The sequence below is a fragment of the Esox lucius genome, chromosome 7 (genome assembly GCF_011004845.1).
Source record: "Esox lucius isolate fEsoLuc1 chromosome 7, fEsoLuc1.pri, whole genome shotgun sequence".
NCBI lineage: Eukaryota > Metazoa > Chordata > Actinopteri > Esociformes > Esocidae > Esox > Esox lucius.
The window spans coordinates 29,901,061-29,920,706 of record NC_047575.1 but is presented as its reverse complement, the minus strand read 5'-3'; the positions used below and the strand labels follow the sequence as shown (position 1 = coordinate 29,920,706).

Here is a 19,646-nt window from a genome sequence, read left to right as displayed (position 1 = left end):
TTAACTAACCCATCATGTGCTTGGATTGTTTTTAATGTCTGAATGACAGCAACATGGGCTGCCGCTGAATTGAATGGACTTGCTATTTGATGAAGATTGCCACATTGGCTGGTCCTATTGAGGACACGACCCAAAGTGTGTCTGAGAGTGCAGATGCACCTGAAAAGTGCATCCCACTGTCAGTGTCAGAAATGTCACCTGTATGGTCAGCCTCATAGCACAGCTCTGAGTCTGTAGCTTTAATGTCTTGGCATAGTTTTTCTAGAATGTTCTAAGGGCGCAATGTGAACAAAAATTTTTTTTTGGAATGCATGTTGTCAAAGAGTTTTATTGCATTTAATTAAATGTTGATGTTTTCAAGCAAATACTACACATCAAAAAGGAAGAGGTAGCAGTAGGATGTTGAAACACAGTGGCTAGGAAAAACTCCTTAGATCTTTCAGGAACCAAGAATGCAGAAAGAAACCTAGAGAGGAGATTGGCTCTGGTGGGTGGCCAGTCCTCTTCTGGCTGTGTCAGGTGAAGATTGTAAGAATGCGTGACCTTTTAAAGCCGCTGTTCATCAATATATTTGAATGTTCAGATGACCAGCGGGTTAACAATAACCAACGCAAAATATAGTGCAAGGTTTTCCCTCCCACTTCACAAGCCCCTGGGGATGCATAGCCAGACAGAGATATCTTGTCAAAGACTCAACCCACTCACATGGGATGGCATAGGGGAACAAGAGTAAGCCAGTGACTCAGCCCCATAATACCATTGGGTTGAGAATCTCCAGGAGAGGAGAGACTGCCGTGCAAAGACAGCAAGGGTGTCTACCCAGTGCATTTGTTGTTCTCCTTCAGAGTCCTGGGCCAGAATTCAATCAGTCATTCACGCTACTAAAGAAACTCGTTTTTGTAAAGGTTTTGGGAATCAGTTTTGCCTTTGATTGCATTTTTATATACTCTGAATTTAACTTACTGTTTTACCATATTACAGCAAGTCAAATTCAGAGTAATTTAAAATGCAAATAAAGGCAAAACTGATGCAGTGGTAGATGAAATACAAACATATTTATGAAGGGACTCTGTTTTTAAACCTCTTAAATTGTTCTGGATGTGTAGTACTGCAGGTGCCTCAGTCATACCACAGTTACCATTAAATTTAGAGTTGGAAGGCAAATGGTTTTGATGACATGGGCACATGCATGACATACATGATATTATTACACCTGGCCTGTTGTCAACATTTGGCCAAAACCTCTGGGATGCATCTCAATGTTTGATCTCATCCCAGGATGGCACGTTGGCTTGTACAGTTAGCCCATGAACAGTTTATGGAGATGTTAAAAATGGTAGACTTTAAAACCCACAACCCAGACATTTATCATATAAAATGTCAAGATTTTATGTGAAAATCCCAAGATTGGAGTTCACAAATGTTGTGTTTTCAGTATGACAGAACATTTGTTTGTCACGTAGATAATCATTATTTTACAATGCTCCATCAAACTGCATTAGTGGGGGATGATGACCCTGCGCTTCTTAGTGAGAGAGTTAATTACTTCAAGTGATTTATGAACTAACGACAAATTGTAGATATTTGTCGTTATTTCCCATTGGCCCAAATTGGCCCTGTAAATCGTATATATTGGAATAGATGCTAGCAAGCAATATGAATCAACTGATGGCAGGAGTGAAAATGTAATCAAAATTACTTGTAAAATCATTACATTATACAAGGGATAGGCTTCAAATAACTGCCCAGTATAAATCTGCATTTTAATTTCATACCCAGATCATTTCATCTGAGATTTCATATACTTTGTGACCAAAAGCTTAAATTGGAGAAAACACAGTTTTATATCAAACAGCCTTTCTATATAGTTAATAAAATATGTGGGAAGGAAAACTATACACAGTCCCTCATCCTGAATTGTCTATAATTAATTAGCACTTCTGTAAGAAAAAAATCCATTTAAAAACATATACATATAACATTTCATAGATTTCGGCCTTTTTTGTAACTAAGCGGTGACAGTGTGGACATCAGGTTACAGTCCAAATGATAACCCACAAGCAGAAAACATAGAGCCATAAAAGAGAAGCCTCACACATATATATGATCTACTGGAATTCCATGAAAGGGAGCAGTGAAATTACATAATAATGTATTGCCATTTATAACCTTAAAAGTGATGAAAGGAAATTCCCATTGAACCGACCAACATTCATAGACAGATGGAGTGTGCTTATAGAAATAGAAGTCAATAAAACCCTTTACTTACAGTTGTTACCCCAGAGATCATACAGTCCATCATACAGCTCCAGAGTTCTCATTAGAAAACACATTTTAGGTTGGGACTAAACATGTCTCCAGTAATAATATTTAGGTCAGGACTAAACAAGGCTCCAGTAATAACATTTAGGTCAGGACTAAACATGTCTCCAGTAATAACATTTAATCAAACGTTCCAACAGTTACCTGTGTACTGTAATACAGAAAGAAAGAAATGATAATAATATTAATCATAATATTTTGGTGTTGTGTCCCTCAGTGACATCATGTCAGGGGCTGGGACTATTACTTCTACCCCACTACTGTCACATGTAAAGGTGTGTCACTGTAGTGTCAAAAATATCTTAAACTAACGAATTTCCACCAGTTAAAAGTCAGAACATTATCAGACAAACGGTCGGGTCACAGATGTTGGGCCTACAGCATCCATCCCTCCAACTTACTCATGTTTACTCACAGCCTGGATTTGACCAAGGTCGGGGAGTTCGATCGGGCTGATCTGATGTTGGTTTCCCCTGGAGGTCAGAAGCGTGCTGTCTCCCCTCTCTGCCATATGCTGTCATATCTGTCTTACAGAAGATGTTGTGCCCCCTCATCTCGGTGCATCTTGGTTCCTCAGCTGCTGCTGCAGTCTGCTTCCTGTTTACATGGCCAGTAGCTATAGTAGAACAGGCTCGCTACACGCTCAGCGTGTACAGCTCAAGTCCAATGCCTTTGACAGAAATGCTGTGATACATCTCATACTTATGTGATCTGTCGTTCAACTGTGGGACTAAATGCATTTGAAATCAGTTGACCAACTTGAGCGTGCAAGCAGTGTTAATGAGAGCAGTCAGCATTAGTTAAAAATGATGTATCATAGCTTTTACATCAGACTTGGTACATCATATTGCCAGTTAAACATGTTGTATTTTTTTATTCTTGATTTGCAGATACAATGGGGAGAACAAGTATTTGATACACTGCCGATTTTGCAGGTTTTCCCACTTACAAAGCATGTAGAAGTCTGTCATTTCTATTATAGGTACTCTTCAACTGTGAGTGAGAAGCTCCGTAAGAAGCCTCTCAAGGTCCTGGAGGGGTCTAGCCCGTCTTCAGACCTGTCATGAACCCAATAGAAAATAGGGAGCTGAACGTCCGTATTTCCCAGCGACAGCCCCGAAACCTGAAGGATCTGGAGAAGGTCTATATGGAGGAGTGGGCCCAAATCCCTGCTGCAGTGTGTGCAAACCTGGTCAAGAACTACAGGAAACGTACAATCTCTGTAATTGCAAACAAATGTTTCTGTACCAAATATTAAGTTCTGCTTTTCTGATGTATCAAATACTTATGTCATGCAATAAAATGCAAATTAATTATTTAAAAATCATACAATGTGCTTTTCTGGATTTTTTTTCTGGATTTTTTCCTGTCTCTCACAGTTGAAGAGTACCTATGAAAAAAATTACAGACCTCTACATGCTTTGTAAGTAGGAAAACCTGCAAAATCGGCAGTGTATCAAATACTTGTTCTCCCCACTGTATATCAATTTTACGTATACTCACTCAACAACACATTTCAGTTTTTCCCAACCTGGGTGTGTTACAGGGTAATATCAAACATTTTCTCGGACAAACTGCAATAATATCACCCCAATCCACAATGAAGACAGCGACAAACTCTTTGAAATTCAATTTTACTAAAAAAAAGATTTAAATAAATGTATACAACGTTGAAACCCAAATAGGATGCCATTTTGTTTACAGACGTACGGCAGGAACAAACAGATGGTCTGAAATATTTTAGCTGGTTCATTCTCTCAAAGCAACAAGGTCCCTCTGCGTGTAATGTGTGTATGTGTGTGTATGTGTGTGTGTGCGTGTATGTGTCGTGCACATGAGAGTGCATACACATATAAGGGCAAAATACAGGGGCTGCAAAATAAAACATTTGCTAACATTGCACATAACTGTCCAACACCAATAATAGCAGAAACAGTTTTTGGGGCAAAAACCCCCACGGAAAATATAAGTGAAAAAGTAAACAGCATTCTTCTGAGGCCCAGTGGACTAGAGACTGTCCATAAGACCTCCTCAACCGATGTACTAATATACTATGGGGGGGGGGGGGGGGGGGGGCATAGATTCTGCTACAGTGTCCAGCCTGCTACTGAGGACCCACAGTGTTGGCAACCAAGAAGGCCAAAGCTTGACCATGGCTCCATAATACAGTGTCTTCTTCATTATTATTTTCTTTTTTAAATTAATAAATACTTTATAGGAAATAGGTTTTACCTAAAATAATACAGCAGTGCAAAAAGAAAGAGCTTTTTTTTTTTTTTTTTTTCACATTTCATTTTTGCATTATATTTTCCACACACGATTAGCTAAAATATCTACCCAGATAAATGACGTTCAGCAGCTGTGAACGTTGAAAAAACGTTACAAATCAGGAGATGGACAGTTTTTATTTATTTAAATGTTTGTTACAAAAAATAGATCAAACAATGAAAAAAATATAGTTTAATTTTGACAGCGGAGAACGCAAGTAAACCGTTTAAATGTAAAGTTTGGTCTATGAGCCAGTTCCTGGTCTACGACTGCACAGTGAGAGTATATGGCTAGAGAATAAGGGTGGGTCTAGAGGATTGGGTGGGGCAAGAGGATGGGGTGGGGCAACAGGATGGAGGGTGGGCAAGTTAACATTCATTGCTGAATATATATATATATACGCAGGAAACAGGTATATGGATGGGCAGAGTTGATACCATGCCCATGGGACTCGAACATGAATGTTAAGTCCTCCGTATACTGGATTCTGTCTCGGTGTCGCTCCTTTTTCAAAGGTTGTCATCTTATCCATTATTGCGATGAATTAATTCTTTAAAGATGATTACAAAAAGAGAACTGTAATGTTTCCACTACTGAATCAACTATTTACATCTGTTTAAAAGCAAGCATGTTATACAGTCTTCTCTATGTACAGCAAATATTTTTTTTCTTTAGCTTTGTCTTCACAGAATATACATATTTACTAAATCTTCACAGTTTCATCATATATTCAGTATCAATAGAGTTATTGTAGTTTATTAATGGTTATAGTTTTTATCATGGCGACACCAGGGGACACTCCCCCAGCTGATGTCAGTTATTGATATTCAGCAAGATTGTTGTCTGACAGTTGTCTTTCAAATGCTGTCGCAGTCTTCTAACACATATTATCCACTTTTTGAAAACCATCTTGATTGAGATTCTGTTCACCAATTCACAGTTTGCAACCAACGGATGCAGTAACACGTTTCAAGTTTACAGTTTTTTGGTCTTTATTCATTTTTCATTTTCACTCTTGTTTCCTCTTCATCCTTGTCACCAATGGGAGGCATGGTAAGTTGCCATAGGTCCTTTAGTAAAACATGCCAGACACAATTTCCACCTCTGCATCTGAAAATGCCACCGTGATTACAATGTGCTCCCATGTGACCACACGTTGAAAATTCAGTACTTTTCCACAGAACTCATACAAAAATCGCCACCTACTCACTATATCCTTATATTGCAATGTCCCCATCTCTGCTACAATGAAAAACACCCACAACTTTAGTTACTTTCTCGGCCCACGCCATGGTGGTGGTGTCCAGCTGGGATAACGTTTGTCCCGTGTCTTTGTGGTATATGCTAGTTGTGGGTTGGTCGTTTTTTTAAGGCACTTGGGAGGTATTTGGTTTTCACGGGAGCTCAGAGGAGACCAAGGCCAGGCCGGAGCTCTGGCGGAGTGAGGGGCCCGAGTGGACCGCTTTGGGACAGTCGGGCGTCAGGACGCGTCCGTTTTCCCCCACGCTGCCCGTGATCGACAGGCGTGCCTTGTTCCTCATGGCCTCCGTGAAGGTCAGCTGGGGAAGGAGACGGAAGGACAGGAATGGGGGGAGGGGGGGGGGGCGGGGAGGAGTATGGAGACAGCGAAAGAGGGTAGAGGAAATAAGAAGAGACAAAAAAAAAAGGACAAAGAGGGCGGGGAACAGAAAGAGAGGAAGGAACAGTGAGAAAGAAGAGTGGGACAGAAAAAACATCAGCTCATTTAGATGACATACAACATGATGCTAGAGGTTTTCAGATCAGAGAGCATCATGAAGACGCCACATCAAAAGTCACACCACGGAATCACAGGACGTCCATCAGGGCCATTCAATAAACAGTACCTCATCATACCACTCTATGTGCACATTTAATACACCACTACCATCACTATGGTTCTTAGACATAGCATGAATTACATGTGGGTTAGAGACAGGCCCAGCTGACCAAGCAGCTGTATAGGGTATGGAGAGAGGGGCGGGGCCTACAGCAGACAGGGGACACATAACCATGTCTGACACATACTGGACTGTAGATCTGAAATTCTAATATCTCCGGACCCGAGGGAAATATCTGAGTGATAGGAGCTCAAATCAATATAACTCTAAAAGGGGCAGTTAGTTTCCACTTACTTAATGCTTTAACGCTCCAATAATGTATAGTGTTATACAGCTTTATCTTTATGTGTGCTCTGGGCTGTTTCCTCATTAAAACTTGTGCTCCCTTTTATGGTCTGGTTTAGACAGGGGACCATGGGTATATTCAGGTGCTTCTATGTGTCATAGTGAGGGTTGTGAAATTCCAGAAATATTTCCAAACAATCCAGGTTGAAGGAAATAAGCAGCCAGGGAATCCTCCAGATTGGATTTCCCGATAACATAAACATTTCTGGGACATCGGGGGAAATGTTCCCAAAATTCCGGTTAGAGGATACATAGCATGAATAAACATACAGGAAAGCGTACAGGAAATCCTCTATGCTGAAACCGATCCTGAAAGCACAAAGGATTTTCTTCAGCTAGGATCTCTGTAAAAACTGGTGCTTTTGGGAATGTTTCCAGAAATATACAACCCTAGTAATAAACATGAACATGAGACATTGTCTTCAGCCAAACAAGCCAGACAGACAATAGCGGTGGCCATTTTACAGCCCCCACCCGGAAGCCAGAAGACAGACGAGGACGTCACATGACCACAAACGAGCAAATCACAAGGCAGAGGAAGTAGAGGAAGCATTGCCACTGGTCACAAAGTCAATCAGCAGCACGGCAAGCTAGCTAGCGGGCCAATAAGGGAGGTTCAACTTACAGTACAACAGGAGGGGGGCCTAGAGGGATGGGTGGGGGACGAAAGGGACTTCTTGTGTACCAGGATTATATCTTAACATCCCCATCGCTCCCATACCCGTCAAAAACCTCACTATACGTAGCTAAGTTCTGGGTGCTTAGGGATGGGCTGGGGCAGGGGGTGTGGCCGGGACTATAGCCGGGACTGTAGCCGGGACTGTGACTGAGGTGAGGGCTTGTTCTGGGGCTGGAGCCGCTGGGCTGGGGGCTGATAGGGGTTGGGTGGTGGGGGAGGTGTTGGTTTGGGTGGTGGCGTTCAGACGCTGGTGCCTCCACCTTCATTCGCTTGGCCTCGTTCCGGGACTTGTAGCAGAACTCGATGAGGGCCACAAGCATGGCCAGACCCAGGCCCCCCACCAGGATATAGAAGACCCCAGCCACGTTGCTCAACGACAGGGCCTGGGAGGACTTGTCCTGGGGGAGTGGATGACAGACAGGCATTTAGAGGCGTGGCAATGGTGGGGGGCAAAGAACACACACATGCAAACACGGGCCTACATACTGTTCACACTTTCATACACACTCTTACACACCAGGCAATTATATATTACGTTACAAATAAACAGTTAAAAATCTTCCTTCATTTCTCTCACACGCACTCATACACACACACACACACACACATTCCAGATTAGGCATTCTCTAGCACTGAGCTCTGTCACCATGACATTTCATCTGATAATCTCTCGCTAACACATGCCTGTCATGACTTGACCGCAATTAAGGGGATTGTAGTTGTCCAAAGGCTCTCCACTCCATTAGCACTCTTATCTCTGCTTATTGTCATGTTGTAATGACATATTTACTATCTCAACTTTTAAGGTTAGTTACCTGCTTCTAGACTGAGTCTGTTCAAGTTAGACCAAGACCCTTCCTTTCCCTTTTATGTAGCTGGTCTGCTTCTGATTGGTTGTGTTATGTGCTAAACGAGCGCTCTATCTTTATACCTGGGAGGCATGGTAAGAGAACTGTAATGTTTTTTGGAACTTTAAAATGAACAATGGCAAGACAACATTGGTCAAATGCTTAAATACATTTCCAGAATGTCTGGCCATTTTCTGGCCTTTGTACCTGGACTGCATGTCTAAGACACACTATTGTAAAACTATAAACTATTAATTTGAATATTTTTCTAATTTGTAATTTTATATAACTTTAACAAGTAGGTATTGTCCAACTCAAGACTGGGAAAAATGCCTAATCCAGTCAGGGGAATTACAATGAAACACATTTTCATTAATATTAATAATTAATAAGTATGCTTTTTTAACTATATTATTTGTGGATAGACACGGCCACACTCTAACAGCCGGGCATAATTTACAATAATTTACATTTGTATTTAGTGAATTTATCAAAGGCTGAAGCTATGCAGGACAATTGAACACTATCTGTACTGCTAGGGATTCAAAATGTACTTTAGACTTTATGAATAAAATAATATTGAAATAAAAGTTTACAAAAATATAAAAATAATTTAATTTGTTCATTAAAAAATGAATTTGAGGTTATTAGTAACTGATACTGCCCAAACATATCGGGTCACCAGACATTTTGGTGGAAAAAGGGTGTCTCACGCTGAAAAGGTTAGATTTTATGTTAGAATTTTATTATTCTTTTCGCAACATTGTGGACACTCAGAAATTCAGACAATTAAGTTGGGTCATTCTAATCAACTGTATTTGTAATATATAAAACTGGAGCATTACAGAGCTTTGCTTGGGTGTGGGCCTATACATTCATATGTAAGTTGAGGGCCTTGATTGTATTCACCTTTCCTCGTTTCTTATTGGGGATTGTGTCTGCAGGGATCTACAGGGATTTTTATGCTTGTGTTCATTTCATAAAAAGACATAGTTAATGCAGTTGGTTGATGGTATAAAAGGCAACAATATTTTGAAAATGCATCTCCTGTTTTGCAAAAGGCCATAGAGTTCTGTGTCATAAGAAGATTGATATGTGATTGAAATGTTTTATTAATACTTGACAAGGAAATACACTTGACAAGTAATTCATTACTTGCTTGGTAGGCATTTACATGCTGCTTCGTTGAGACATGAGTTTTCTTTACATGCTTGAGAAGCGCCCAATGGATAAACTTACTACAGTAGATGCAATCTAGCGGGCTGCAATGACTGGCATACTAATCATGTAGAAGAAATCTCCCAGCCCGTTCTACTCGTCTCATTTCTATGACAATAACAACAACCCGCTGTAACATCACAGCCGCATGCACTACTAAGTATACACTATTAAGTATACACTACTAAGTATACACTATTAAGTATACACTACAGGGTGTCATCACAATACACTGCTGTGTTGATGCTACGGTACCACTGAAATGTGAGCATGCCTTCTAGTGTGATGTGTGGTAGACCTTAGGCTATGCCTTAAGTCTCCCTTTACACTCTGTGTGCGTGCCCGCGTGTGTGTGTGTTCATGTCTGTGTGCGTCTCCTGCCTCCCTCTCTGATCGTCTGTGGGGTGGGTGGGTTCATCAGTGTGACATCAGAACAGTCAGTGAGGGGGTGTGGCCCCAGGACTGGCAGGACACTGACCTTACTTCCTGAGGCTGTGGGTCCACACTCGCCCTTATCGTACCACCATTTGTTTTTCAGCTTGTCTAAGACGCCTGATTCACTCAGTTTCAACACGGCTAGGTTTACCGGAGTTCTTCAAAACCGCACGTGCGAGGTCACGGGGTCGGGTAGGGGTCAGGGGGAAATAACATAAATAACATCATAGGACATGTTATTTTATGTTATTCAATCAGAAACATAAAGAGCCCATGTAGAGCACTTAAAAGCTGAAAGTGACAGAGACAGGGGCCCCATTGGTTTACATGTCTCTATGCTTGCGGTGGTGGAGGGGCCTGTTGGGTTGGTTTGGGTCTGGGGTGGCTGAGCGCTACAGACATATACATAGGGCCCCCGCTACATCGCTTTCTGGAACGGGGCCATGCTGCCGGGGCCTATCTCACAACAACCAATGAGAGGCCGTTACTGGGAAACCACAACTATTGGCAGGACTTGGTACCAATGTACCAAGTAAACAGTGACAAGGAATCAATGGTTCATTAACTCTTTTTAAAAAGTGTATTCATCCACTATTTAAATAAAGACGTCACACTGAGATCTTCATATTTTTCAAGTGAAGCCTGAAGTTATCAAAGGACGATTTGACCTTTAGCCATAAGACACGTATTCATCTAGTGTTTACTGGACATGAGACGTAGGAGTCCTTAGAAAAGTATTATTCTACACAATGCAGCTGATTCCTGTCAAGAAACAATATCTGGCTTAAAATACAACAATGTCGTTATTGTTTCCTGAAGGGTAAAACTTGAGTTGGTCCAATAATGCCCATGGACTCATCGGACACTCCCCACATTTCGACCACCTCATAAGGGTATTTGTTAAGTAACTTAGACGATAAGGGGCCACTTCAGATGTTTTAAGTGTTACAAGTAGGTGAACAATAACATGCTGAAAGCCAATATTTGTGGTTTGACAGTAGTCATTCTCAACTCATCCAGAAGTAAAACACGTGCCACCGTGACACGTCACTTGCTACTGTGGGGTCAGACGATGGGTGTCGCCCCGGCAGATGCCCCCGTTACCACGGCAACAGTTTTACCCAATCGGCATGGGGCTGACACACGGGTGGCTAACCTTCTCGCCACCTCCGCCGCTGCCACACTCGCCCTTGTCGTACCACCACTTGTTTTTCAATTTGTCCAACAGGCCTTGCTCATTCAGTTTTAACACGGCCAGGTTAACTGCGCTTCTTGAAAACGATAAAACATATTTGGGTGAGGAAAGGTGAGTTTATAGCATCAAATTGGGGATGAGGAACAGGGGAATTGTAAAGGGGGAACAAGGGTGGAAATGGGGGTGCGTTAAAACTCCATGCGTAAGAATAAACCCTCCCTCACCCACTCTCACTCCACACACTTAAGTCACACTTTCACTTAGTCGTGCGCTGCTGTCAACGGGAGACTAAGGAACGTTTTGACTTAAGTTAGTATTTGCCCCACAGATAGGACCCTCTTACTGGATACAGAATGGACAAACCTCTTGTTGGGACTTGGTTCACTTCAGAGTTAAATGACTAAATTAGTAAATGTAATTCCCTCTCTACATTTTCCTTAGGTTTTAACCCCTTAGCTCCTGAGCAGAATGTCTTTTGTCTATCTCTACATAACCTGTACGTGTCAGACAGCGCCCTGTGGTTCCCTAAATACAGGAGTACCTCGACAGGGCCCAGTGGGAAATGTCATTTTGGCATACGTACGTACATATATTTTGATTCAGAAGTAAAACTTGCATCAAGAGAGATTTGTCCATATGCATTCAGTGCCTTTCAACTCTGCTTTGCAGTAAAATCAAGTGCACATCAACAAAGACGAAAATGTTCCCTCATTATTGGCACCTTAAATATGAGCAAAAATAGACTGTCTACAATAAGTAATGCAAACACTGAGCTCAATGGATCCTAACACATTTGTTCAGAGAAAAATATTTGGTTTAGTAAATAGTATTGTTTTGTTCTTACAAAGATGGAGATCAGAATTATTGTTCATCCTGTTTCAAAAGCCTATACACACCTCCCCTTGCCAGGAAAACTGCACCATGCCTTTGCTAAAATGTTTCAAAACACAGACCACGCCTCCACATTTCATATCCAGATTCTTGATATCCTTCTTGACTCTTCATTGGTGCTTTTAAATTCACACCAACTTAACACAAAATATTGTAGGTTGCTGTGTGTGGCCAACAAGTCAGGGCAAAGACATCTGTTGTGATTTTAACAATGACTAGATTTTCATGTAACCAAACATATGTACAGTAAATGCCAGAAGTATGCTAAACGGTACTGACTCTTGGACAGGAACCCGTGCCATGGCTGGATGGCATGAAAATTGAACTCTTTGGCCTAGCTGGGTTTTACAGAGAAAGAGGTGCATATGCAGAAAAGCCTGTATGCCCACTAAAATAGAGATCGTAGCCTATATATTTTGCTATTAAACTGAATATAAATCTAGTTAAAGTTCAGTGTTTTCTATTTTACACATATTACCAGTTTGAAGGTGCAGACTGTGTCAAACTATTCAACTGCACATGTAATGCAATGGTTCTTTATCTTAACGATTGCATTAGTATGAAACAATGTAATTTTCTAATCTTTTGAGTGTGTTATAAAGCTCAGGACTTGTATTACTTATTGAATACAATGTTTTTTTTTATAACTAATCTTTTTCAATTATGCCAGTAATGTTGTAACAATTTTTTTTTAAACTAAAAGCAACATTAGTGAAACTAAATATAGTGGTAAATGCTAATGCGAGGAGAAGGTAAAAACAATTAAATAGTTGGTTTAGGATTACTGCCGTGTGTAATAGCAGCCTTGTCTGATATGATAGCTGCTCTGCATGCTGCACAAGTGGACTTCCCAGAAGTTAAGAATTGGATTTCTCTGCTAAGATGCTGTATGCATCAACCAAACATCTGTGTTCCCCTTTCTCGACTATGGAACACAGATGAGCATGTTGAAACCAGAAAATGGTCACTATCAGGCCTTTCATTAATTAGATAAAAGTCTCTCTGTCCTCTCTATGATCCAGAAACCGAGAAGCGGACGAGAAGTCCTTTATAATTTGAGTAATTCAGCAGGTGCTGTTATATAGAGCCACTCACCTTTACAGCATTGTCTGAACCAAGCTTGGTGACTACCACACAAGTCAGTAGTAATAAGTAAAGACTATTAACAAATTTGTTCATCCTACTGCAGAAGAATTTGGAAATATGCCAAATTTGAATCGACTCTGACTTTGTCAGTGGAGAGAAGGTGGCACATATTTAAAGCAATAAGCTGTGTTTCAACCATGAAATGTCTTGTAAACAGTGGCCTGTTGTGCATCGTCACGTGCATCAGACTGTGCCTTCGGGAGCCACGGACTCACAACGTGGAGATGAGAAGAAGATCTGATCACAGTGTATATCCACACGCAGAATGAGCAATGTGAACAACCAAAAGCATGCAGGAACGCAGGACCTAGTCTGCAAATATTTAGTGGACGTGGCATGCAGGATCCTGTCTGCATTTATTTAGGGCAACCAATGCAAATTTAACCCGTACGGTTGTGGGCCCCAGTGCACCCTAGCATGACTAACAACAATTCTTTTTATCACTGATATTTGCTTGATGACTTGTGAAGGGAGAGGGAACATCTCTTTTCAAACAGGCACATTGCCGTCCACCCTCGATTTCGGCACAGACGTTTCTCGAGTCCCTTTGACCTTTTCCAGAAGGACGTGGGACAGAATGAGGGACACGGGGCGCAGGAGTTGAGGAATCACAATGTTTTGCATTGCAAAACCCCACTGTTGAAGACAAGCACTCAGTGGAATTTACAGACAGGGAACAAATGGAGTTGGATGGATGTTAGTTTAGTGTGTGTATGTGTGTTCAGCAATGCCCAAGTAACTTCCTGATTACTCATTTTCCAGATACTCTTTTTTGCCTAAAAACTCCAGTATAAATCTAATGTTTTGAACTGAAAGACAATGGCCAGGGCAATTTACTTCAATATGTTATCGGGTTAGTCAAAGTATTATAAGTTTGACCGTGAAAAGCATATCTGATTGTTCCACTTTTTTTACTATGAAAAGATGTGTATTGGTCCCAAAGAGACAAACCCAGCTGATAGCAGCATGTGAAACTAACACCTCAATCGCTTTTCAATTCAGGCTATCTATCAAACCAGAGCGTATACTTTACCTTTTTACGGCAGATTCACTGCTGCAGTGCAGATAATCCATTGATATAACTAGCTAGCTGACTGAAATAACAACAGACAGAACATAGGCTTCATGACATGCCTGTACATTCCCAAATATAAATGATGCAGGAATCCAACACAGTTTCAGTGGAATTATAAATGACACGGTGCATCTTTCAACTGTGAATGTTGTTTGTTTTTGCTATTGATCATGGGCACCAAACATTTAATGCAAATATGTCAGCAATCAACATCTGTCTTTAGAGATAGGACCAGAGATGGTTAGAAAACATTTTGATAGATTGACTGACTGAGAGGAGGCTTAACGAGGTCCAACATAGATGGAGTTGGTAGACTACACTGAGATCTCTCTAAAGTTAACATGGGATCAGTGCTTTGTATGTGTCCATGTGTTTCCAGTGTTGGTTAATAACATGTCCGGTTTGTTCTTATAGTGTCCTTATTATGGGTCTGCTATTGATGAGTACCTTTTTACACACAAGGATTGTCCAGTATTTTATCAAATTCATCAAGCTTTGTTGTTGATCATTGCTAGAAAGCCATTTTCTCTGTTAAGTCTGTAGCTATACATTCCTATAGAGTTTCTAGCATCAGTGCCGTGCCAAAAACCGGATATTTATTTATTATTCTGTCCAGGCCTCCTTTTAAAAAAGTGTTGATAATTAATCCTCAGTTTCCTATCATAGGGATTTATTCTGTAGTTCCCTCTTCGTGAGGTATTGAAAAACATTCTTGGTCTTTGAAGTAGGTGTTGGGTACATATATGTGGTTGTTACAAAGATAGTACAAAGATAGTCATTAAATTATATTATTGCACAGATAAGTCTCTAATTAACTATGTGTATGTTTATTCTGAACTCATTTTGACTTGCCATAACGATGGGTTTGACTATTCAGTCATTCAAGATTTAGATATTCATTCTTAATGAATTTTGAAATGAATAAAACAAGGAAATAGCTTTGACGATCTTGGAACAGCCTGCAGTGTCGTGTGTCTTGATTCTCTGTTGTTGCTATGACAGTTTGAACCTCTGGTATTAGTGAAATAGATGAGCGGTACAACTGTTATTTAATGGAGAGATTGCTGTTGTTGTAATACTGGAAGCTTTTTTCGTTAGAGCGATTATTTTGCGCTGTTGTGTTTACTGTATTGCTGTACTCAGGGCACTGATGAAAATAAGACCCTGGTCTCAATAGGTTTCTCCTGATTAAACAAAAAAATGCTGTGTCTTTTCTGCAAAGGAAAGTTGGAAAGACTGTGAAAATGCAAGTTATCTTTTATCAGTCCTTTGGCAATGGATTAATGAAAATGTTATCCAGTAGATGCAGGCACACATAGACACACACACACACACACACACACACACACACATGCACATTCACTCAATCTAGAATCTATTAAATCTTTCAGTTCTACAGTATACAGTAAGTATGAGCTGGCTGCTATTCTTCTGATGAGAGTTTCTGGTCATGCTCTTTTAATAAATGGGAGTTTCTATTTTTGTTCTCATGATAGATGAGAGTTTCTATTTTAGTTCTTATGATAGATGAGATTTTCTTGTTTCTTTCTTTGATAGATGGGAATTTCTAGTTTTGACCAAGTGAAAATGCAAGTCTGTATGGTGAGTAAATAGTATTTTTGCAGGTCTGTAAATTCCACTGTGTATAAAGCAACTGTAGAAGCTTGCCACATCAGACAGGACTGAGCATTCACATGACTCGCATTAACATCACACCACTGTCTAACATGACATTCTCTACGCCTTGGTTCATAATACCACCCCACTCCCTTTGGAGGGAATATAAGGTGATACCATTCCAGTAACTTTTCAAACATTCCCACATTTTCCAGAAATCCCAGTTCAGAACTTTCCTGGATTCAGGAAAAAATAATCAAGAAATCCAGAAATATTAGAAATGTTACTAGAATTCAGCAAAATGTGTTCACAGTAATATTTTAGAGTAATACAGGCTTAGAGCTAGCGCATTTCAGTATTATCATGCTGTGTAAACTTCCACGGACACACCGACATAAAGCTGCACAAACATTACCTGACAACCAAGTAGATCTGGAAAAAAAGCAACTGTTGCCATGACTGCATACCATGCCACATAACACCAAACACTAACGTGAAAGCCACTGCCTTTTCCTTCACCACCACTATGCATAAGATATTGGCCAAAAAAAAAAAAAAAAAAAACATGTATTACATGAGCGTTTTATGAGCGTTATTATACTTATTCAGGCAGCACGCCAGGGAAGGTGGAATAACATAACAACACGCACATCTTTGACATATTGTTATACTACTCCACCCACCTTAACAGTGAACCCTTGGGGGTAGCCACTCCGTATCCTTTGGAGTCCAGGTTGCCGCCGACCTTCATGGTGTCGCAGGGCTTCCGCTGCTCCGTGTACTCGTTCATGGTGGACTCCAGTAGGAAAGCATACTTCCCTTTGCTCTTCCGGACGCGAACAACCCCCTCCGCTGTGGTCTTGGTAAACACCGTCGGCTCAGCTGACTTCATGTAGCCCCACATCTTCTCATAGACTGCGATCTTTGACCTCTGCGGTTGGTTTGGTACCGATGGGGAAGGGGTGGAGGACGGGTGGACGAGGGGCGGAGGAATGGGGAGGAGGGGCGGAGGAAGGGGAAACAAGGTGGAGGAGGGGTGGAGGAGGTGGAAGAAGCGGGTGGAAGAACGGGGTTGGGGTGGAGGAGGTTTGCGAGGGGAGGGGAGGTTTTGAGGAAAGGGAGAGAAGGGGTGGAGGAAGGTGGAGGAGGGGTGGAGGTGCATGGAGGAGGGATTAGAGGGGTGGGGAAGGATGGAGGAGGGGTAAAGGTGCATGGGGGAGGGATTAGAGGGGTGGGGAAGGATGGAGGAGGGGTAAAGGTGCATGGGGGAGGGATTAGAGGGGTGGGGAAGGATGGAGGAGGGGTGGAGGTGCATGGGGGAGGGATTAGAAGGGTGGGGAAGGATGGAGGAGGGGTAAAGGTGCATGGGGGAGGGATTAGAGGGGTGGGGAAGGATGGAGGAGGGGTAAAGGTGCATGGGGGAGGGATTAGAGGGGTGGGGAAGGATGGAGGAGGGGTGGAGGTGCATGGGGGAGGGATTAGAAGGGTGGGGAAGGATGGAGGAGGGGTGGAGGTGCACGGGGGAGGGATTAGAGGGGTGGGGAAAGGTTGAATGAAGGGCAGATATAGATGTCATAGCCAAACGGAGAGGAGACATGGAAGGTTAGTGCAGAACAGAGGTACAGCTGGAGGATGGAGCAGCCACTGAATAATATCACTGTAAAACACACACTGCTCCTCAAATCAATGTGTCATTTACTGAACATATTTGGTTTTCTACACATGGAGTGATGTGTGTGTGTGTGTGTGTGTGTGTGTTTGCTAACCAGTCCCGCACTGCTCATCCTTTCTCAAATTTCTCCTACCATCTATTGCCTAATTATAGGACAAGGGCATAATAACAGCATTCAGACACAGCTGGTGTCCCGTCTGAGGCTTTACTCACCCTGAAAAACTCTTTAGTGGAGCCAGAGTCCAGGGTCCCGTAGGCGATGTCTGTCTGCTTGGCCAGGTCCTCGGCACTCTCTATGGGAGACACCATCCGCTCCACGGTGAGGAAGGCAGCCAGGTTGGCCGTGTAGGAGGAGATGATGATGAGGGTGAAGAACCACCACACCCCCCCCACTATACGTCCAGACAGAGACCTGGGGAGAAGAGGAGGCGGAAGGAGAGGGAAGGAGGAGGGAGGAGAAAATGGGAAGTGTCGCAGCAAAATGAGAAAAATGACAAGGAGTGGGGGAGGAGAAAAGGTGTACGTGTGGGGAAAAGTGAGGGAAGGAGGGTGAAAGGGTGACAGAGAATGCATCAATAATACAAAGATCTAGGAATGAATAGAAATCCAGCAGCTATATGAAATAGTGAGTGTGAATTGCAGCCGCAGGTAAAGTATACCAGAGTCAGCATGGGTTCAAACCCAGCCCAGATGCTCTTCTATTCTAGCCTTGCTGGATCGTGTCCTCTCTCAACAAAATTCAGAAGAGCCATATTTCACAGATTTTGTTAAACAAGGTACCATTAATCAGAATCAGGAAGAGTTTTATTGCCAAGTAAGTTTCACAACACAAGGAATTAGTTTTGGCCTGTTGGGGCAAAAATTTATAACAAAAGGAATAAGGGAAATAAAAACAATAACAGTGGACTGAGCATAAAAACAGTATGTGGGTGGGTGGAAATGGGTGGAGAAATGACATACAGAACCTTCATACAGAACCTTCATACAGAACCTGTTGCCGCCACTGTGTTGCAGGTTCTAAATGTGTGTAACTCATTGAAGAAGTCTAGGCTGTTATTTTGCATATTTAGTTTACGAGAGCATGTGGACAACTCATTATTTTTTTGTTAATTAGTATAGCACCCCTCTTGGCTAGCGTAGCCACTCCTTGAGCCAAACTCAGTTTTAAATGCCAGATATATATAGCAAGAATTACAATTCACCAAACTCTTGTATATTTTGTAGCCTACAAGCAACTAAAAATCTCACACTGACACAAAACCCTTCTACAGTCACCAGCACCAGTGTCATGTTGAAAGGGCAGTTAGTCACCACGCAACAACATTTTCAGTGAAGTTATATGCCTTCCAGGGTCAGAGGTCTGGTTAATGTGTTGAGCCTTAAAGCTTAGCGAGACTTCATCGTAGTTAGTATGAATAGAACATCGTATTTACATATTATGTTAATTTTATGTAACTTAAATTGCTGTCACAACAATGGTCTTGGTCATAACAGGCTCTGAATCGGCACTCCCAGTGTGTAACATTTGGGGTTTTCTGTTTATTGGCAAAAATCATTAAGAAAGCAAATTCCACAATCAGATACAGCCTAGAGTCTATGCAGGACATTATCATGAAAAAGCTGCAAGCCATTATACACATTACCATGGCCAGTCCCAACCCACTTCAGACCGGCTCAGTGAAACAGAAGTGCATCTTCAGTAGCAGATTCATCCTGCCCTAAACGTTCCTCAGAGAGGTTCACGAGGTAATGTTTACCCACGGCCATGAGGCTCTTTAATGACTGCTAATGACTGATGTATTAAACCTTGTCAGTTTTACTACAAATGTTGTTGTTGGCCAATCGTCAACATTGAACAATGTTGTTGTTCACTGTTTCTCCCAGGAGGTTAACCAACATCTGTTCCCTGTTACTCGTCTCTTTTCTGTATGGCAATTACGTACAAGTGGCTTTTCTGTGTCCTACAGTGGGTGTTTGCTACTAATATTATCTTGTGTTTATTAATAATATCTTGTATTTGTTACTAATGCATCCTGTTAGTTTCATCATTTGTTTGTTAATAATAAATCCTGTTTG

General features: G+C 41.6%; 1 protein-coding gene across 7 annotated transcripts in view; it reads right to left on the bottom strand.

The window, feature by feature from the left end:
- Positions 1-4,383: 4,383 nt before the first annotated feature.
- The window catches only part of gria4b (glutamate receptor, ionotropic, AMPA 4b), a 142,227-nt gene continuing 126,964 nt past the window's right edge, over positions 4,384-19,646 (bottom strand). For 2 of the 7 annotated variants that reach the window (XM_034293238.1, XM_034293239.1), the window contains exons 12-15: positions 17,784-17,982; positions 16,582-16,829; positions 11,131-11,245; positions 6,167-7,871 (exon numbers count right to left, since the gene is read on the bottom strand). In XM_034293238.1, the coding sequence (XP_034149129.1) occupies positions 7,485-7,871; positions 11,131-11,245; positions 16,582-16,829; positions 17,784-17,982 (949 nt within the window). In that variant the 3' untranslated portion in view covers positions 6,167-7,484. The other 5 variants (XM_029120951.2, XM_020048490.3, XM_034293242.1 and 2 more) reach the window with 5 other exon arrangements.